The following is a 22,229-nucleotide window of genomic DNA, read 5'->3' on the forward strand; positions in this document are numbered from 1 at the left end:
ATCACAAAGCTTTCCTCTGCACCTGGATGTGATAAATATCTTCAGTACCTCCTCACAAAGGCACAAATCTATTATTTTAAGTCTGTGCATGGTGAACCCATCTTGATTGTCTGAACTCTCCCAGCGAGTTTGCGTGCTGCTGCCTAACCTTCCTCACTTTTTTACATTTGGGTTTGATGGCCATATTTGGTGTCCTCGAAATGGATGGAGATTCACCGACCTCGGGCCTGGTGTTTCTCGAGCTGTGCGCTCCGGGACCGAGATCTCTCACTGTCCACCCCTGCCCCACAGTGTCCTGACTTTCACCAGTAAATCTGATGCTTACCCTCACTAACCAAACGTTGCCTTTTCTCAGGCGCCTGAGGTGATCCGAATGCAAGACAAGAACCCCTACAGTTTCCAATCAGATGTCTATGCGTTTGGGGTGGTTCTGTATGAGTTAATGAGCGGCCAGTTACCCTATTCAAACATCAATAACCGTGATCAGGTGAGTAAACCCACCATTTCTGAAAAATTTCTTAGGTCATTGATTTTTTTTTTTATCTTGCAAATTTGATACTCATCAAGGTGAGGATATTACCACCAAGAATAGAAAGCTTCCCATTACCCGGTTTCAGCATCCGACGCTCCCAGGGCAGGTTCAGCAAGGGTTAGTTAGATAGAGTAAAGCTCCCTCAACACTGTCCCAACAAACACTCCCAGGGCAGGTACAGCACGGGTTAGATACAGAGTAAAGTTCCCCTGTACATTGCATCTAACCACTGTTCAGGGAATATTTGATGGGACAGTGTAGAGGGAGCTTTACTCTGTATCTAACCCCGTGCTGTACCTGCCCTGGGAGTGTTTGATGGGACAGTGCAGAGGGAGCTTTACTCTGTATCTAACCCCGTGCTGTACCTGCCCTGGGAGTGTTTGATGGGACAGTGTAGAGGGAGCTTTACTCTGGATCTAACCCATGTTGTACCTGTCCTGGAGTGTTTGATAGAATTATAGAATGGTTACACCACAGAAAGAGGCCATTCGGCCCGTCGAGCCCGTGCCGGCTCTCTGCAAGAGCACTTCAGCTAGTCCCACTCCCCCGTCCTTTCCCCGTAGCCCTTAAAAATGTTTTCGTTCTGGTACTTATCCAATTCCCTTTTGAAAGCCACGATTGAGTCTGTCTCCACCACCCTCTCGGCCAGATCCTAACCACTCGCTGCATTAAAAAGTTTTTCCTCATGTCGCCTTTGGTTCTTTTGCCATTCACCTTAAATCTGTGTTCTCTGGTAACAGTTTCTCTCTACTCTGTTCAGACCCCTCATGATTTTGAACACCTCAATCAAATCTCCTCTCAACCTTCCTCCAGTCCGACAAACAACCGTTCACCACTACTCTCTGTTTCCTGTCACTGAGCCAATTCCGTATCCATGCTGCCACTGTCCCTTTTATTCCATGGGCTTCAACTTTGCTGGCAAGCCTATTATGTGGCACTTTGTCGAATGCATTTTGGAAATCCATGTACAGCACCTCAACCACATTGCCCTCATCAACCCTCTCTCATACTTCATCAAAAAACTCCATCAAGTTAGTTAAACACGATTTGCCTTTAACAAATCCGTGCTAAAAACATAGAAACATAGAAAATAGGTGCAGGAGCAGGCCATTCAGCCCTTCTAGCCTGCACCGCCATTCAACGAGTTCATGGCTGAACATGAAACTTCAGTACCCACTTCCTGCTTTCACGCCATACCCCTTGATCCCCGGAGTAGTAAGGACTTCATCTAACTCCCTTTTGAATATATTTAGTGAATTGGCCTCAACTACTTCCCGTGGTAGAGAATTCCACAGGTTCACCACTCTCTGGGTGAAGAAGTTTCTCCTTATCTCGGTCCTAAATGGCTTACCCCTTATCCTTAGACTGTGACCCCTGGTTCTGGACTTCCCCAACATTGGGAACATTCTTCCTGCATCCAACCTGTCCAAACCCGTCAGAATTTTAAACGTTTCTATGAGGTCCCCTCTCACTCTTCTGAACTCCAGTGAATACAAGCCCAGTTGATTCAGTCTTTCTTGATAGGTCAGTCCCACCATCCCGGGAATCAGTCTGGTGAATCTTCGCTGCACTCCCTCAACAGCAAGTATGTCCTTCCTCAAGTTAGGAGACCAAAACTGTACACAATACTCCAGGTGTGGCCTCACCAAGGCCCTGTACAACTGTAGCAACACCTCCCTGCCCCTGTACTCAAATCCCCTCGCTATGAAGGCCAACATGCCATTTGCTTTCTTAACCGCCTGCTGTACCTGCATGCCAACCTTCAATGACTGATGTACCATGACACCCAGGTCTCGTTGCACCTTCCCTTTTCCTAATCTGTCACCATTCAGATAATAGTCTGTCTCTCTGTTTTTACCACCAAAGTGGATAACCTCACATTTATCCACATTATACTTCATCTGCCACGCATTTGCCCACTCACCTAACCTATCCAAGTCACTCTGTAGCCTCATAGCATCCTCCTCGCAGCTCACACTGCCACCCAACTTAGTGTCATCCGCAAATTTGGAGATACTACATTTAATCCCTTCGTCTAAATCATTAATGTATAATGTAAACAGCTGGGGCCCCAGCACAGAACCCTGCGGTACCCCACTAGTCACTGCCTGCCATTCCGAAAAGTACCCATTTACTCCTACTCTTTGCTTCCTGTCTGACAACCAGTTCTCAATCCACGTCAGCACACTACCCCCAATCCCATGTGCTTTAACTTTGCACATTAATCTCCTGTGTGGGACCTTGTCGAAAGCCTTCTGAAAGTCCAAATATACCACATCAACTGGTACTCCTTTGTCCACTTTATTGGAAACATCCTCAAAAAATTCCAGAAGATTTGTCAAGCATGATCTCCCTTTTACAAATCCATGCTGACTTGGACCTATCATGTCACCATTTTCCAAATGCGCTGCTATGACATCCTTAATAATTGATTCCATTATTTTACCCACTACTGAGGTCAGGCTGACCGGTCTATAATTCCCTGCTTTCTCTCTCCCTCCTTTTTTAAAAAGTGGGGTTACATTGGCTACCCTCCACTCGATAGGAACTGATCCAGAGTCAATGGAATGTTGGAAAATGACTGTCAATGCATCCGCTATTTCCAAGGCCACCTCCTTAAGTACTCTGGGATGCAGTCCATCAGGCCCTGGGGATTTATCGGCCTTCAATCCCATCAATTTCCCCAACACAATTTCCCGACTAATAAAGATTTCCCTCAGTTCCTCCTCCTTAATAGACCCTCTGACCACTTTTATATCCGGAAGGTTGTTTGTGTCCTCCTTAGTGAATACTGAACCAGAGTACTTGTTCAATTGGTCTGCCATTTCTTTGTTCCCCGTTATGACTTCCCCTGATTCTGACTGCAGGGGACCTACGTTTGTCTTTACTAACCTCTTTCTCTTTACATACCTATAGAAACTTTTGCAATCCGCCTTAATGTTCCCTGCAAGCTTCTTCTCGTACTCCATTTTCCCTACCCTAATCAAACCCTTTGTCCTCCTCTGCTGAGTTCTAAATTTCTCCCAGTCCCCAGGTTCGCTGCTATTTCTGGCCAATTTGTATGCCACTTCCTTGGCTTTAATACTATCCCTGATTTCCCTAGATAGCCACGGTTGAGCCACCTTCCCTTTTTTATTTTTACGTCAGACAGGAATGTACAATTGTTGTAATTCATCCATGCGTTCTCTAAATGTCTGCCATTGCCCATCCACAGTCAACCCCTTAAGTATCATTAGCCAATCTATCTTAGCCAATTCATGCCTCATACCTTCAAAGTTACCCTTCTTTAAGTTCTGGACCATGGTCTCTGAATTAACTGTTTCATTCTCCATCCTAATGCAGAATTCCACCATATTATGGTCACTCTTCCCCAAGGGGCCTCGCACAATGAGATTGCTAATTAATCCTCTCTCATTACACAACACCCAGTCTAAGATGGCCTCCCCCCTAGTTGGTTCCTCGACATATTGGTCTAGAAAACCATCCCTTATGCATTCCAGGAAATCCTCCTCCACCGTATTGCTTCCAGTTTGGCTAGCCCAATCTATGTGCATATTAAAGTCACCCATTATAACTGCTGCACCTTTATTGCATGCACTCCTAATTTCCTGTTTGATGCCCTCCCCAACATCACTACTACTGTTTGGAGGTCTGTACACAACTCCCACTAACGATTTTTGCCCTTTAGTGTTCTGCAGCTCTACCCATATAGATTCCACATCATCCAAGCTAATGTCTTTCCTAACTATTGCATTAATCTCCTCTTTAACCAGCAATGCTACCCCACCTCCTTTTCCTTTTATTCTATCCTTCCTGAATGTTGAATACCCCTGGATGTTGAGTTCCCAGCCCTGATCATCCTGGAGCCACGTCTCCGTAATCCCAATCACATCATATTTGTTAACATCTATTTGCACAATTAATTCATCCACCTTATTGCGGATACTCCTTGCATTAAGACACAAAGCCTTCAGGCTTGTTTTTTTAACACCCTTTGTCCTTTTAGAATTTTGCTGTACAGTGGCCCTTTTTGTTCTTTGCCTTGGTTTTCTCTGCCCTCCACTTTTCTTCATCTCCTTTCTGTCTTTTGCTTTTGCCTCCTTTTTGTCTCCCTCTGTCTCCCTGTATAGGTTCCCATCCCCCTGCAATATTAGTTTAACTCCTCCCCAACAGCACTAGCAAACACTCCCCCTAGGACATTGGTTCCGGACCTGCCCAGGTGCAGACCGTCCGGTTTGTACTGGTCCCACCTCCCCCAGAACCGGTTCCAATGCCCCAAGAATTTGAATCCCTCCCTGCTGCACCACTGCTCAAGCCATGTATTCATCTGCGATATCCTGCGATTCCTACTCTGACTAGCACGTGGCACTGGTAGCAATCCCGAGATTACTACTTTTGAGGTCCTACTTTTTAATTTAGCTCCTAGCTCCTTAAATTCTTTTCGTAGGACCTCATCCCTTTTTTTACCTATGTCGTTGGTACCAATGTGCACCACGACAACTGGCTGTTCTCCCTCCCATTTCAGAATGTCCTGCACCCGCTCCGAGACATCCTTGACCCTTGCACCAGGGAGGCAACATACCATCCTGGAGTCTCGGTTGCGGCCGCAGAAACGCCTATCTATTCCCCTCACCATCGAATCCCCTATCACTATCGCGCTCCCACTCTTTTTCCTGCCCTCCTTTGCAGCAGAGCCACCTACGGTGCCATGAACTTGGCTGCTGCTGCCCTCCCCTGATGAGTCATCCTCCCCAACAGTACTCAAAGCAGTGTATCTGTTTTGCAGGGGGATGACCACAGGGGACTCCTGCACTATCTTTCTTGCACTGCTCTTCCTGTTGGTCTTCCATTCCCTATCTGGCTGTGGACCCTTCTCCTGCGGTAAGACCAACTCACTACACGTGATACTCACGTCATTCTCAGCATCGTGGATGCTCCAGAGTGAATCCACCTTCAGCTCCAATTCCGCAACGCGGACCGTCAAGAGCTCGAGGCGGATACACTTCCCACACACGTAGTCGTCAGGGACACCGGAAGTGTCCCCGAGTTCCCACATGGTACAGGAGGAGCATATCACATGACCGAGCTCTCCTGCCATGTCTTAACCTTAGATACCCTTAAATTGGTAATAACAATGTTATAGTTCACTTACTGATATAAAAAATAAAAGAAAAGCTACTCACCAATCACCAGCCAATCACTTACCCCATTGGCTGTGACGTCACTTTTTGATTACTTTCTACTTCTATTTTGCTTTCTCTCCCGCTGTAGCTGCACCGGTATGCTTTTGACAGGTCGCTCCCCTCTCACCAACTGCCGCTGGCTCTCGATCTCCCGCTGGGCTTTTGACAGGTCGCTCCCCTCTCACCAACTGCCGCTGGCTCTCGATCTCCCGCTGGGCTTTTGACAGGTCGCTCCCCTCTCACCAACTGCCGCTGGCTCTCGATCTCCCGCTGGGCTTTTGACAGGTCGCTCCCCTCTCACCAACTGCCGCTGGCTCTCGATCTCCCGCTGGGCTTTTGACAGGTCGCTCCCCTCTCACCAACTGCCGCTGGCTCTCGATCTCCCGCTGGGCTTTTGACAGGTCGCTCCCCTCTCACCAACTGCCGCTGGCTCTCGATCTCCCGCTGGGCTTTTGACAGGTCGCTCCCCTCTCACCAACTGCCGCTGGCTCTCGATCTCCCGCTGGGCTTTTGACAGGTCGCTCCCCTCTCACCAACTGCCGCTGGCTCTCGATCTCCCGCTGGGCTTTTGACAGGTCGCTCCCCTCTCACCAACTGCCGCTGGCTCTCGATCTCCCGCTGGGCTTTTGACAGGTCGCTCCCCTCTCACCAACTGCCGCTGGCTCTCGATCTCCCGCTGGGCTTTTGACAGGTCGCTCCCCTCTCACCAACTGCTGGCTTTCCTTAATCCATACTTGTCCAAGTGACTGTTAATGCTGTCCCTAATTATCATTTCTAAAAGCTTCACCACTACCGAGGTTAAACTGACTGGCTGGCTTTATCCTTGCACCCTTTTTTAAACATTTGCAATTCTCCAGTCCTCTGTCACCAGCCCCGTGTCTAAGGAGGATTGGAAGATTATGGCCAGTACCTCTGTAATTTCCACCTTAACTTTTCTTAGGATCCTTGGATGCATCCCATCCAGTCCTGGTGACTAATCAACTTTAAATGCAGCCAGCCTTTCTAGTACCTCCTCTTTATTAATTTTTTCCCATCCAGTATCTCCACTACCTCTTTCACTCTGACTTTGGCAACACTTGTTCCTTGATGAAGACAGATGCAAAGTACACATTTAGTACCTCAGCCATGCTCTGTGTCTCCATATGTCGGTCTCCTATTAGTCCCTAATCAGCCCCACCCCTCCGCTTACTATTTATATGCCTATCGAAGACTTTTGAATTCCCTTTTATTTTAGCTGCCAATTTATTATCATACTCTCTCTTTGCCCCTCTTATGTTCTTTTTCACTTCCCCTCTGAACTTTCTATATTCAGCCTGATTTTCACTTGTATTCCCAACCTGATATCTGTCCTACAAACTCTTTTTCTGCTTCATCCTTACTCTCTATCTCTTTCGTCATCCAGGGAGCTCTGACTTTGGTTGCCCTACCTTTCCCCCCTGGTGGGAATGTACCTCGACTGTACCCGAACCATCTCTCCTTTAAAGGCAGTCCATTGTTCAATTACAGTTTTGCCTGCAAATCTTTGATGACAAATTACCCGGGCCAGATCCGTTCTCAACCCACTGAAATTTGCCTTCATCCACAAATATTTTTACGCCAGAGTGCTCCCTGTTCTTTTCCATAGCTAATTTAAACCTCATGATACCATGATCACTGTTCCCTAAATGTTCCCCTATTGACACTTGCTCCACCTGACCCACCTCATTCCCCAGAACCAGATCCAGCAATGCCTTCTCCCTCGCTGGGACGGAAACATACTGATCAAGAAAGTTCTCCTGAACACACTTCAAAAACTCTTTCCCCTCTCTACCCTTTACACCGTTACTATCCCAGTCTATATTAGGATAGTTGAAGTTCCCCATTATCACTACTATATAGTTCTTGCACCTCTCTGTAATTTCCCTACAAATTTGCTCCTCTATATCCTTCCCACTAGTTGGTGGTCTATAAAATACACCCAATAGTGTAATGGCGCCTCTATTATTTCCCATATAGATTCTGTCCTTGACCCCTCTAGGAAATCCTTTCTCTCCAGCACTGGAATATTCTCCTTAACCAATACTGCAACACGTCTCCTTTCTTTCCTTCCCTGTCTTTCCTGAACACCTTGTATCCAGGAATATTTAGTACCCAATCCTGCCCTTTTTGAGCCAGGTATCTGTTATCACCACAACATCATATTCCCATGTGTCTCCTAGTGCCTGCAGCTCACTAACCTTATTGACCACACTTTGTGTGTTCACACACATGCACTGTAAACCTATCTTAAACCTCTTGTATTCTCTCTTAGACTGACCCCAACTGATACCTTACCACTTCTTACTCTCATGCTCTCTGTCTCTCCCGATCCTTTGTACACTTTGTTTCTCCTTTCTAATGCTGCATCCTGGTACCCACCCCCTGCTAAATTAGTTTAAATCCTCCCTAAGAGCACTAGCAAACTCCCCCCCCCCCCCCCCCCCCCCCCCGTGAGGATATTGGTTCCGGCTCGGTTGAGATGTAACTTGTCCGGCCTGTACAGGTCCCACCTCCTCCAGAACTGGTCCCGATGTCCCAGGAATCTAAAGCCCTCCCTCCTGCTCCATTTCTCCAGCCACGCATTCATCTGCTCTTGCCTCCTATTTCTGTACTCACTAGCTCGCGGTACAGGGAGTAATCCCGAGATTATTACCTTTTGAGGTCCTGCTTTTCAATCTCTTTCCTAGCTCCCTAAAATCTGCTTGCAGGATCTCATCCCTCTTTCTACGTAGGTCGTTAGTACCAATATGGTCCGCAACATCTGGCTGTTCACCCACCCCCATCCAGGGAGGCAACATACCATCCTGGAATAACGTCTGCAGCCGCAGCAATGCCTGTCTGTTCTCCTAACTCTCAAATCCCCTACCACTATTGCTTTCCCGATCTTCCTCCTCCTCCCACTGTACATCTGAGCCACCTGTAGTGCCGTGGACTTGGCTGTGGCTGTTCCCCAGAGGAACCATCGCCCTTACCATTATTAAGTCCTGAATACTGATTGGAGAGCAAAGCAAGATGCACTCGGGGCTACTGCACTATTTGCCTGGTCCTCCTTATCTGAATGGCGGTTGCCCATTCCCTCTCTGCCTGCACACTGCGGGGTGACCACCTCCTGAAACCTGGAGCTGACAACACTTCCTGCACACATGATTGTCCAGAACACAGGAAGCATCCTAGAGTTCCCACAGGGCACAAGATGCGCATTCCACGGGACTGAGGTGCCTGCCATGCCTCTACTTAATAGACTATTAACTAACGTAACAGAAATAAACTCAAAACTTAAAAAAGAACAATCACCAGTTACTCACCAATTTGATTTTTTTTCTCTCCCGCTCCTTCCTTTGTGCTGACATCACTTGCCTCGCTCCCTCATGCTCTCACTCCATCCCGGCTCTCAGGTCTATCTTTATCTCAGGCCGCTCTTCTCGCTCTCCCCACCTGCTCCTCCTTTCCACTCTCCAAATTCACAATGTAGCACTCTGTCTAGAGCACGCTGTTTAAGATCACTCTGTGCAGCCCACACTGTGCGTCAGCGGTTAGAAACATAGCAATTTACAGCACAGAAGGAGGCCATTCCGGCCCATCGTGTCCGCGCCGGCCGACAAAGAGCCACACGGCCCTCGGTCAGCAGCCCTGAAGGTTACACATAAACCTATGAACAATGACGGAAAGGCAAAGAGCACCCAGCCCAACCAGTCCGCCTCACACAACTGCGAAACCCCTTATACTGAAACATTCTACACTCCTCCCCAACTGGAGCCATGTGATCTCATGAGAGAGGCAAAAACCAGATTAAAAACCCAGGCCAATTTAGGGAGAAAAAAATCTGGGGAAATTCCTCTCCGACCCATCCAGGTGATCGAAACTAGTCCAGGATATCACCCTGACCATATTCTATTCCCTGCAGTACTTACCATTATATCTGCGCCGACCAACAAAAGGTCATCCAGTCTAATCCCAGTTACCAGCCCTAGGTCCGTAACCCTGCAGGTTACTGCACTTTAAGTGCCCATCCAACCATCTCTTAAAAGTGGTGAGGGTTTCTGCATCAACCATTCTTCCAGGCAGCGAGTTCCAGATCCCCACAACCCTCTGCGTCAAAACCCCCCCCTCAAATCCCTTCTAAACCTTCCACCAACCACCTTAAAACTATGTCCTCTTGTAATAGCCCCCTCCACCAATGGAAATAGACCCTTACTATCCATTATGTCCAGGCCCCTCAATATTTTGTACACCTCGATGAGGTCTCCTCTCAACTTCCTCTGTTCCATTGAGAACAAACCCAACCTATCCAATCTGTCCTCATAACTAAGATTCTCCATTCCAGGCAGCATCCTAGTAAATCTCCTCTGCACCCTCTCCAGTGCAATCACGTCCTTCCTATAATACGGCGACCAGAACTGCACGCAGTACTCCAGCTGTGGCCTAACCAAAGTATTATACAATTTAAGCATAACCTCCCTGCTCTTGTATTCTATGCCTCAGCCAATAAAGGCAAGCATTCCGTATGCCTTCTTAACCACCTTATCCACCTGGCCTGCTACTTTCAGGAATCTATGGACAAGCACTCCAAGGTCTCTTTGTTCATCTACACTATTAAGTAGCCTACCGCTTAATGTGTATACCCTTTCCTTATTAGCCCTCCAAAAGTGCATTACTTCACAATTCTCTGAATTAAATTCCATTTGCCTCTGCTCTGCCCACCTGACCAGTAGATTGATATTCTCCTGCAGCCCATGACTTTCCTCTTCATTATCAACCACACAGCCAATTTTAGTGTCGCCTGCAAACTTCTTAATCATACTTCCTATATTCAAATCTAAATCGTTGATATATACCACAAAAAGCAAGTGCCCCAGTACTGAGCCCTGCGGAACCCCACTGTAAACATCCTTCCAGTCACAAAAACATCCATCATTACCCTTTGCTTCCTACCTCTAAGCCAATTTTGGATCCAACTTGCACTTTGTCCTGTATCCCTTGGGCTTTAACCTTCATGACCAGTGTACCATGCAGAACCTTATCAAAAGCCTTGCTAAAGTCCATATATACTACATCGTAAGCAGTACCCTCATCGACCCTCTTGGTTACCTCCTCAAAAAATTCAATCAGGTTAGTCAAACACGATCTTCCCTTAACAAATCTGTGCTGACTGTCCCTAATTAATCCTTGCCTATCCAAATACAGATTTATCCTGTCTTTCAGGATTTTTCCCAATAATTTTCCCACCACTGAGGTTAGGCTGACAGGCCTGTAATTACTCGGCCTATCCCTTTCTCCATTCTTAAACAAGGGTACCACATTACCAGTCCTCCAATCCTCCGGCACCATGCCCATATCCAAAGAGCACTGGAAAATGATGGTCAAGGCCTCTGCTATTTCCTCTTTTTTTTACTTCGCTCAACAGCCTGGGATGCATTTCATCTGGGTCTGAGGACTTATCTACCTTCAAAGCTGCTAAACCCCTTAATACTTCCTCTCTCGCTATATTTATTTCATCCAGAATATCACATTCCTCCTCGATAGCAGTATCTGCATTACCTCTTTCCTTTGTGAAAACAGATACAAAATAATCGTTAAGAACCCTACCAACATCTTCCGTCTCCTCACAAAGATTACCCTCATGGTCTCCAATAGACCCTACCCTTTCCTTAGTTACCCTCTTACTCTTAATATATTTATAGAACATCTTAGGATTTTCCTTAATTTTACTGGCCAAGAATTTCTCGTGCTTTCTCTTAGCATTCCTAATATCCTTTCCTAATATCCTCTTATCTTTCTATATTCCTCTAAAGATTCTAAAGTATTGAACCGTTTATATGTGACATAAGCGTCTATTTTTTTCTTAATCCTCCCCTTAAGTCCCTAGACATCCAGGGGGCTCTAGAATTATTTTTTCCAGCCTTTTTCTTTAAGGGCACATGATTGGCCTGAACCTTCCGGATCGCCTCCTTGAATGCCTCCCACTGTTCCGACATCGATTTACCCACAAGTAGCTGTTTCCAGTCCACTATGGCCAAATCACTCCTTAACTTAGCAAAATTAGCTTTTCCCCAATTCGGAACATTTACTGTTTGCAAGTGCTGGCTCAGCTCCGTGCTCACAGTAGTTAGCACCTCCAAGATAAACAGTTGCAGCTGACTGAAGTTAACTGCCATTGATGGGATAGTGTAAAGCGAGCTTTACTTTGTATCTAACCCACACTGCAGCTGTCTTGGGACTGAGCAAAGATCCCATTGCTCTCAACACTGTGTCACCTCGCCAGAGTCAGGAGTGACCCCATTGCATCAATGTAGTATTTCTTCATTTCCCTCCTCGCAAGCTAATAGGCAGCTTCCCTCAGTACGATTCATAAGAACATAAGAAATAGGAGCAGGAGTAGGCCATCCGGCCTCTCGAGCCTGCTCCACCATTTAATACGATCATGGCTAATCCGATCATGGACTTGGGTCCACTTCCCTGCCCGCTCCCCATAATCCCTTATTCCCTTATCGCTTAAGAAACTGTCTATCTCACTCTCAAATTTATTCAATGACCCAGCTTCCACAGCTCTCTGAGGCAGCGAATTCCACAGATTTACAACCCTCTGAGAAGAAATTTCTCCTCATCTCAGTTTTAAATGGGCGGCCCCTTATTCTAAGATTATGCCCCCTAGTTCTAGTCTTCCCTATCAGTGGAAACATCCTCTCTGCATCCACCTTGTCAAGTCCCCTCATAATCTTATACGTTTCAATAAGATCACCTCTCATTCTTCTGAATTCCAATGAGTAGAGGCCCAACCTACTCAACCTTTCCTCATAAGTCAAACCCTCATCTCTGGAATCAACTTAGTGAACCTTCTCTGAACTACCTCCAAAGCAAGTATATTCTTTCTTAAATATGGAAAGCAAAACTGCACGCAGTATTCCAAGTGTGGCCTCACCAATATCCTGTAAACTTCCCTGCTTTTATACTCCATTGCAATAAAGGCCAAGATTCCATTAGCCTTCCTGATCACTTGTTGAACCTGGATACTATCCTTTTGTGTTTCATGCACAAGTACCCCCAGGTCCTGCTGTACTGCAGCACTTTGCAATTTTTCTCCATTTAAATAATAACTTGCTCTTTGATTTTTTTTCTGCCACAGTGCATAACCTCACACTTTCCAACGTTATACACCATCTGCCAAATTTTTGTTCACTCATTAGCCTGTCATAGAAACATAGAAAATAGGTGCAGGAGTAGGCCATTCAGCCCTTCGAGCCTGCACCACCATTCAATATGATCATGGCTGATCATTCCCTCAGTACCCCTTTCCTGCTTTCTCTCCATACCCCTTGATCCCTTTAGCCGTAAGGGCCATATCTAACTCCCTCTTGAATGTATCCAATGAACTGGCATCAACAACTCTCTGCGGCAGGGAATTCCACAGGTTAACAACTCTCTTGAGTGAAGAAGTTTCTCCTCATCTCAATCCTAAATTGCCTGCCCCTTATCCTAAGACTGCGTCCCCTGGTTCTGGACTTCCTCAACATCGGGAACATTCTTCCCGCATCTAACCTGTCCAGTCCAGTCAGAATTTTATACGTTTCTATGAGATCCCTTCTCATCCTTCTAAACTCCAGTGTATAAAGGCCCAGTTGATCCAGTCTCTCCTCATATGACAGTCCAGCCATCCCTAGAATCAGTCTGGTGAACTTTCGCTGCACTCCCTCAATAGCAAGAATGTCCTTCCTCAGATTAGGAGACCAAAACTGAACACAATATTTCAGGTGAGGCCTCACCAAGGCCCTGTACAACTGCAGCAAGACTTCCCTGCTCCTATACTCAAATCCTCTCGCTATCATACCATTTGCCGCCTTCACCGCCTGCTGTATCTGCATGCCAACTTTCAATGATTGATGAACCATGACACCCAAGTCTCGCAGCACTTCCCCTTTTCCTAATCTGTCACCATTCAGATAATATTCTGCCTTCGTGTTTTTGCCCCCAAAGTGGATAACCTCACATTTATCTACATTATACTGCATCTGCCATGCATTTGCCCACTCACCTAACCTATCCAAGTCACCCTGCAGCCCCCCAGTGTTCTCCCCATAGCTCACACCGCCACCCAGTTTAGTGTCATCTGCAAACTTGGAGATATTACACTCAATTCCTTCATCTAAATCATTAATATATATTGTAAAGAGCTGGGCTCCCAGCACTGACCCCTGCGGCACTCCACTAGTCACTGCCTGCCATTCCGAAAAGGACCCGTTAATCCCGACTCTCTGCTTCTTGTCTGCCAACCAGTTCTCTATCCACGTAAGTACATTACCCCCAATACCATGTGCTTTGATTTTGCACACTAATCTCTTGTGTGGGACCTTGTCAAAAGCCCTTTGAAAGTCCAAATACACCACATCCACTGGTTCTCCCCCGTACACTCGACTAGCCACATCCTCAAAAAATTCTAGAAGATTTGTCAAGCATGATTTCCCTTTCATAAATCCATGCTGACTTGGACCAATCCTATCACTGCTCTCCAAATGTGCTGCTATTTCATCCTTAATGATTAATTCCAACATTTTCCCCACCACCGATGTCAGGCTAACCGGTCTATAATTACCCCTTTTCTCTCCCTTTTCTCTCCCTTTTTTAAAGAGTGGTGTTACATTAACAACCCTCCAGTCCAAAGGAACTGATCCAGAGTCGATAGACTGCCGGAAAATTATCACCAATGCATCCACTATTTCTAGGGCCACTTCCTTAAGTACTCTGGGATGTGGACTATCAGGCTCTGGGGATTTATCGGCCTTCAATCCCGTCAATTTCCCTAACACAATTTCCCGCCGAATAAGGATATGCCCTTTTGCAGGTTTTGTGTGTCCTCCTCACACATTGCTTTTCCTCCCATCATTTTATCGTCAGCAAACTTGGCTATGTTATACTCAGTCGCTTCTTCCAAATCATTAATATAGATTGTAAATAGTTGGGGTCCTAGCACTGATCCTTGCGGCACCCCACTAGTTACTGATTGCCAACCCGAGAATGAACCATTTATCCCGATTCTCTGTTAGTTAGCCAATCCTCTATCCATGCTAATATATTACCCCCAACCCCGTGAACTTTTATCTTGTAACCTTTTATGTGGCACTTTGTCAAATGCCTTCTGGAAGTCTAAATACACCACATCCACTGGTTCCCCTTTATCCACCCTGTTCGTTACATCCTCAAAGAATTCCAGCAAATTTGTCAAACATGACTTCCCCTTCATAAATCCATGCTGACTCTGCCTGACTGAATTTTGCTTTTCCAAATGTCCTGCTACTGCTTCTTTAATAATGGACTCCAACATTTTCCCAACCACAGATGTTAGGCGAACTGGTCTATAGTTTCCTGCTGTTGAGTGTTGCAAGGACCTGGGCTGTGACTGCCCAACCTCATGTCGTTCATAGTGTGTTACACCCAGCAGCATTAGAGAGAGTCGACATATATTGCGCAACTAATTCTGGATTGGATTAATTCTCGTCTGCACGCTAATCCTGTTCATTTGAAGTCGCTTCATTCAAACCATCTGTGCCAAGAAATTTCCCACTTTGTTGTGTTAGTTACGTTTAATTCAAATGATTTGATAATTCAAATTTTTTAGTGCAACACTGACTGAATGGTCACTAGAGCAGGGTGAGTGCCTTGGTGCATTTTTCTATGTTAAAGACACTGCTTGTAGCTGTGGAATCCTCATCACTGATACTGGGGGAAACTGACGATAGTGGATCACCCTCCCATCGCACGCCCCGCCCATTTCTTGAAGTGTCTTTGTGCACCAGTTTATTGAATCACAAAGAACATAGATGATCCAAGCTTTCAGTTAGCATCTCTCAACCCCTCTAATGTCTCTAAATTGTCAGACTGCTTGTCCGACATCCAGTATTGGATGAGCTGAATATTGGGCAGTCCGAAGCTACCATCTTTGGTCCCCGCCACAAACCCCGTTCCCTAGCCACCGACTCCATCCCTCTCCCTGGCCACTGTCTGAGGCTGAACCAGACCGTTCACAACCTTAGTGTTGTATTTGAACATGTGATGAGCTTGAATCTCCGCACCATCACTAAGACCGCCTAGTAACATCGCCCGACACTGCCCCCCCATCCCCCCCATCCCCTCAGCTCATCTGCTGTTAAAACCCTCACCCATGCCTTTGTTCCCTCTAGTCTTGACTATTACAATGCACTCCTGGCTGGCCTCCCACGTTCTACCCTATGTAAACTTGAGGTCATTGAAAACTCTGCTGCCCGTGTCCTAACTGGCATCAACTCCCGCTCACCCATCACCCCTGTGCTCACTGACTTACATTGGCTTCCAGTTAAGCAATGCCTCGATTTCAAAATTCTCACTCTTGTTTTCATATCCTTCCATGGCCTCATCCCTCCCTATCTCTCTAACCTCCTCCTACAGTGTTCCAATATAGTTGCGCTCCTCCAATTCTAGCTACTTGCACATCCCCAATTTTAATCGTTCCACCATTGGCGGCCATGCCTTCAGCTGCCAAGGCCCTAAGCTCTGGAATTCGCTCCCTAAACCTCTCCTCCTCTACATCTCTTCCCTTATTTAAGACGCTCCTTAAAACTTACCTCTTTTTTATCAAGCTTTTTGTCATCTGCCAAAATATCTCCTTATGTGGTTTGATGTCAAATTCCCTGTGAAGTGCCTTGAGATGTTTTACTGCATTAAGGGCGCTATATAAATACAAGTTGTTGTTTAAATTCCTTCAGTGCTTAAATATTGACACTGTAAAGGATAGTACAGAATCATGGGTTACAACAAAAGAGAATGTATTAAGTGCCGGTATAACAAAATATTGGCCCGCAATGGATCCTAAATTAACATTAATTGTGTAAACATATTCACAAATAGGTTGTTCATCCATGACCAGCCTTTCCTATTCCTCCCTTTCTCGCACTCGAGCTGAGGGAAAATGTCAGCGAGCACTAAAAAGTTTTTTGAAAGATTCCTGTGCCAAGTTGTGGAATGGTTATAAATGCAGCCTTGCTGCTGGGTCAGTTCTGGGCCTACACATTGCAGATTTAATGGATTGTCCTAGTTTGACGTGCCTGACCATTGTGATTGGCTTTTAGATAATCTTCATGGTTGGCCGAGGTTACCTGACCCCTGACCTCAGTAAGGTGCGCAATAACTGTCCAAAGGCAATGAAGCGATTAATGGTGGATTGTCTGAAAAAGAAGCGGGATGAGCGTCCTCTGTTCCCTCAGGTGAGTACAGACACTTCAGTCATAGTGTTTTCACAGGAACTGAGGAGCTTGGGCTCTCACTCCATGGGAACTGTGGAGAATGGGCCCTCAGTCCTGTAACAAGAGAACTGTGGAGAATGGGCCCTCGGTCCTGTAACAAGAGAACTATGGAGAATGGGCCCTCGGTCCTGCAACAGGGAAACTGTGGAGAATGAGCCCTCAGTTCTGTAACAGGGGAACTGTGGAGAATGAGCCCTCGGTCCTGTAAAAAAGGAACTGTGGAGAATGGGCCCTCGGTCCTGTAACAAGAGAACTATGGAGAATGGGCCCTCGGTCCAGGGGAACTGTGGAGTCTGGACCCTCAGTCCTGCAACAGGGGAACTGTGGAAAATGAGCACTCGGTCCTGTAACACGAGAACTGTAGAGAATGGGCCCTCGGTCCTGCAACAGGGGAACTGTGGAGAATGGGCCCTCGGTCCTGTAACACGGGAACTGTGGAGAATGGGCCCTCGGTCCTGTAACAGGGGATCTGTGGGGAATTGGCCCTCGGTCCTGTAACAGGGGAACTGTGGAGGATAGGCCCTCGGTTCTGTAACAGGGGAACTGTGGAGAAAGGGCCCTCGTTCCTGTAACAGGGGAACTGTGGAGAATGCGCCCTCGGTTCTGTAACACAGGAACTGTGGAGAATGGGCCCTCGGTCATGTAACAGGGGAACTGTGGAGAATGAGCTCTCGGTCCTGTAACAGGGAAACAGTGGAGAATGGGCTCTCAGTCCTGTAACAGGGGAACAGTGGAGAATGGGCCCTCGGTCCATGGGAACTGTGGCGAATGGGCCCTCGGTCCTGTAACAGGGGAACAGTGGAGAATGGGCCCTCGGTCCAGGGGAACTGTGGAGTGTGGGCCCTCGGTCCTGTAACAGGGGAACTGTGGAGAATGGGACCTCGGTCCTGTAACAGGGGAACCGTGGAGTGTGGGCTCTCGGTTCTGTAACAGGGGAACTGTGGAGAATGGGCCCTCGGTCCTGTAACACGGGAACTGTGGAGAATGGGCCCTCGGTCCTGTAACACGGGAACTGTGGAGAATGCGCCCTCGGTTCTGTAACACAGGAACTGTGGAGAATGGGCCCTCGGTCATGTAACAGGGGAACTGTGGAGAATGAGCTCTCGGTCCTGTAACGGGAACAGTGGAGAATGGGCCCTCAGTCCTGTAACAGGGGAACAGTGGAGAATGGGCCCTCAGTCCTGTAACAGGGCAACTGTGGAGAATGGGCCCTCGGTTCTGTAACAGGGGAACAGTGGAGAATGGGCTCTCAGTCCATGGGAACTGTGGCGAATGGGCCCTCGGTCCTGTAACAGGGGAACTGTGGAGAATGGGCACTCGGTCCTGTAACAGGGGAACTGTGGAGTATGGGCCCTCGGTCCTGTAACAGGGGAACTGTGGAGTATGGGCCCTCGGTCCTGTAACAGGGGAACTGTGGAGAATGGGCCCTCGGTCCTGTAACACGGGAACTGTGGAGGATATGCCCTCGGTTCTGTAACAGGGGAACTGTGGAGAAAGGGCCCTCGGTCCTGTAACTGGGGAACTGTGGAGTATGGGCCCTCGGTCCTGTAACAGGGGAACTGTGGAGAATGGGCCCTCGGTCCTGTAACACGGGAACTGTGGAGGATAGGCCCTCGGTTCTGTAACAGGGGAACTGTGGAGAAAGGGCCCTCGTTCCTGTAACAGGGGAACTGTGGAGAATGGGCCCTCAGTCCTGTAACAGGGAAACTGTGGAGAATGGGCCCTCGGTCGTGTAACACGGGAACTGTGGAGAATGGGCCATTGGCCATGGGAACTGCGGAGAATGGGCCCTCGGTCCTGTAACATGGGAACTGTGGAGAGTGGGCCATCGGTCCTGTAACAGGGGTACTGTGGAGAATGGGCCCTCGGTCCTGTAACATGGGAACTGGAGAATGGGCCCTCGGTCCTGTAACACGGGAACTGTGGAGAATGGGCCCTCGGTCCTGTAACACGGAAACTGTGGAGAATGGGCGATCGGTCCTGTAACACAGGAAATGTGGAGAATGGGCCCTCGGTCCTGTAACAGGGCAACTGTGGAAAATGGGCCCTCGGTCCTGTAACACGGAAACTGTAGAGAATGGGTCCTCGGTCCTGTAACACTGAAACTGTGGAGAATGTGTCCTCGGTCCTGTAACACGTAAACTGTGGAGAATGGGTCCTCGGTCCAGGGGAACTGTGGAGAATGGGCACTCGGTCCTGTAACACGGGAACTGTGGAGAATGGGCCCTCGGTCCTGTAACACGGGAACTGTGGAGAATGCGCCCTCGGTTCTGTAACAGGGGAACTGTGGAGAAAGGGCCCTCGGTCCTGTAACAGGGGAACAGTGAAGAATGGGCCCTCGGTCCATGGGAACTGTGGCGAATGGGCCCTCGGTCCTGTAACAGGGGAACTGTGGAGAATGGGCACTCAGTCCTGTAACAGGGGAACTGTGGAGTATGGGCCCTCGGTCCTGTAACAGGGGAACTGTGGAGTATGGGCCCTCGGTCCTGTAACAGGGGAACTGTGGAGAATGGGCCCTCGGTCCTGTAACAGGGGAACTGTGGAGAATGGGCACTCAGTCCTGTAACAGGGGAACTGTGGAGTATGGGCCCTCGGTCCATGGGAACCGTGGAGAATGGACCCTCGGTCCTGTAACAGGGGAACTGTGGAGAATGGGCCCTCGGTCCTGTAACAGGGGAAGAGTGGAGAATGGGCCCTCAGTCCTGTAACAGGGGAACAGTGGAGAATGGGCCCTCAGTCCTGTAACAGGGGAACTGTGGAGAATGTGCCCTCGGTTCTATAACAGGGAAACAGTGGAGAATGGGATCTCAGTCCTGAAACAGGGGAACAGTGGAGAATGGGCCCTCGGTCCATGGGAACTGTGGCGAATGGGCCCTCGGTCCTGTAACAGGGGAACAGTGGAGAATGGGCCCTCGGTCCATGGGAACTGTGGCGAATGGGCCCTCGGTCCTGTAACAGGGGAACTGTGGAGTGGGCCCTCGGTCCTGTAACAGGGGAACTGTGGCGAATGGGCCCTCGGTCCTGTAACAGGGGAACCGTGGAGTGTGGGCTCTCGGTTCTGTAACAGGGGAACTGTGGAGAATGGGCCCTCGGTCCTGTAACACGGGAACTGTGGAGAATGGGCCCTCGGTCCTGTAACACGGGAACTGTGGAGAATGGGCCCTCGGTTCTGTAACACAGGAACTGTGGAGAATGGGCCCTCGGTCATGTAACAGGGGAACAGTGGAGAATGGGCCCTTGGTCATGTAACAGGGGAACAGTGGAGAATGGGCCCTCGGTCCATGGGAACTGTGGAGAATGGACCCTCGGTCCTGTAACAGGGGAACTGTGGAGAATGGGCACTCAGTCCTGTAACAGGGGAACTGTGGAGTATGGGCCCTCGGTCCTGTAACAGGGGAACTGTGGAGAATGGGCCCTCGGTCCTGTAACACGGGAACTGTGGAGGATATGCCCTCGGTTCTGTAACAGGGGAACTGTGGAGAAAGGGCCCTCGGTCCTGTAACAGGGGAACTGTGGAGTATGGGCCCTCGGTCCTGTAACAGGGGAACTGTGGAGAATGGGCCCTCGGTCCTGTAACACGGGAACTGTGGAGGATAGGCCCTCGGTTCTGTAACAGGGGAACTATGGAGAAAGGGCCCTCGGTCCTGTAACAGGGGAACAGTGGAGAATGGGCCCTCAGTCCTGTAACAGGGAAACTGTGGAGAATGGGCCCTCGGTCGTGTAACACGGGAACTGTGGAGAATAGGCCATTGTCCATGGGAACTGCGGAGAATGGGCCCTCGGTCCTGTAACATGGGAACTGTGGAGAGTGGGCCATCGGTCCTGTAACAGGGGAACTGTGGAGAATGGGCCCTCGGTCCTGTAACATGGGAACTGGAGAATGGGCCCTCGGTCCTGTAACACGGGAACTGTGGAGAATGGGCCCTCGGTCCTGTAACACGGAAACTGTGGAGAATGGGCGATCGGTCCTGTAACACAGGAAATGTGGAGAATGGGCCCTCGGTCCTGTAACAGGGGAACTGTGGAGAATGGGCACTCAGTCCTGCAACAGGGGAACTGTGGAGTATGGGCCCTCGGTCCTGTAACAGCGGAACTGTGGAAAATGGGCCCTCGGTCCTGTAACACGGGAACTGTGGAGGATAGGCACTCAGTCCTGTAACAGGGGAACTGTGGAGTGTGGGCCATCGGTCCTGTAACAGGGGAACTGTGGAGAATGGGCCCTCGGTCCTGTAACAGGGGAACTGTGGAGAATGGGCCCTCGGTCCTGTAACATGGGAACTGGAGAATGGGCCATCGGTCCTGTAACAGGGGAACTGTGGAGAATGGGCCCTCGGTCCTGTAACATGGGAACTGGAGAATGGGCCATCGGTCCTGTAACAGGGGAACTGTGGAGAATGGGCCCTCGGTCCTGTAACATGGGAACTGGAGAATGGGCCCTCGGTCCTGTAACACGGGAACTGTGGAGTATGGGCCCTCGGTCCTGTAACACGGGAACTGTGGAGGATAGGCCCTCGGTTCTGTAACAGGGGAACTATGGAGAAAGGGCCCTCGGTCCTGTAACAGGGGAACAGTGGAGAATGGGCCCTCGGTCCATGGGAACTGTGGCGAATGGGCCCTCGGTCCTGTAACAGGGGAACTGTGGAGTGGGCCCTCGGTCCTGTAACAGGGGAACTGTGGCGAATGGGCCCTCGGTCCTGTAACAGGGGAACCGTGGAGTGTGGGCTCTCGGTTCTGTAACAGGGGAACTGTGGAGAATGGGCCCTCGGTCCTGTAACACGGGAACTGTGGAGAATGGGCCCTCGGTCCTGTAACACGGGAACTGTGGAGAATGGGCCCTCGGTTCTGTAACACAGGAACTGTGGAGAATGGGCCCTCGGTCATGTAACAGGGGAACAGTGGAGAATGGGCCCTTGGTCATGTAACAGGGGAACAGTGGAGAATGGGCCCTCGGTCCATGGGAACTGTGGAGAATGGACCCTCGGTCCTGTAACAGGGGAACTGTGGAGAATGGGCACTCAGTCCTGTAACAGGGGAACTGTGGAGTATGGGCCCTCGGTCCTGTAACAGGGGAACTGTGGAGAATGGGCCCTCGGTCCTGTAACACGGGAACTGTGGAGGATATGCCCTCGGTTCTGTAACAGGGGAACTGTGGAGAAAGGGCCCTCGGTCCTGTAACAGGGGAACTGTGGAGTATAGGCCCTCGGTCCTGTAACAGGGGAACTGTGG

At 48.8% G+C, this 22,229-nt stretch overlaps 1 protein-coding gene across 1 annotated transcript in view; it reads left to right on the forward strand.

The window, feature by feature from the left end:
• The window catches only part of LOC139281563 (serine/threonine-protein kinase B-raf-like), a 163,210-nt gene that overhangs the window by 59,912 nt on the left and 81,069 nt on the right, over nucleotides 1-22,229 (forward strand). The window contains exons 5-6 of the mRNA XM_070901724.1: nucleotides 356-487; nucleotides 16,830-16,964. Coding sequence (XP_070757825.1) covers nucleotides 356-487; nucleotides 16,830-16,964 — 267 coding nt within the window. The remainder of the gene's footprint in view (nucleotides 1-355; nucleotides 488-16,829; nucleotides 16,965-22,229) is intronic.

The sequence above is a fragment of the Pristiophorus japonicus genome, chromosome 15 (assembly GCF_044704955.1).
Source record: "Pristiophorus japonicus isolate sPriJap1 chromosome 15, sPriJap1.hap1, whole genome shotgun sequence".
In the NCBI taxonomy this organism is placed as follows: domain Eukaryota; kingdom Metazoa; phylum Chordata; class Chondrichthyes; family Pristiophoridae; genus Pristiophorus; species Pristiophorus japonicus.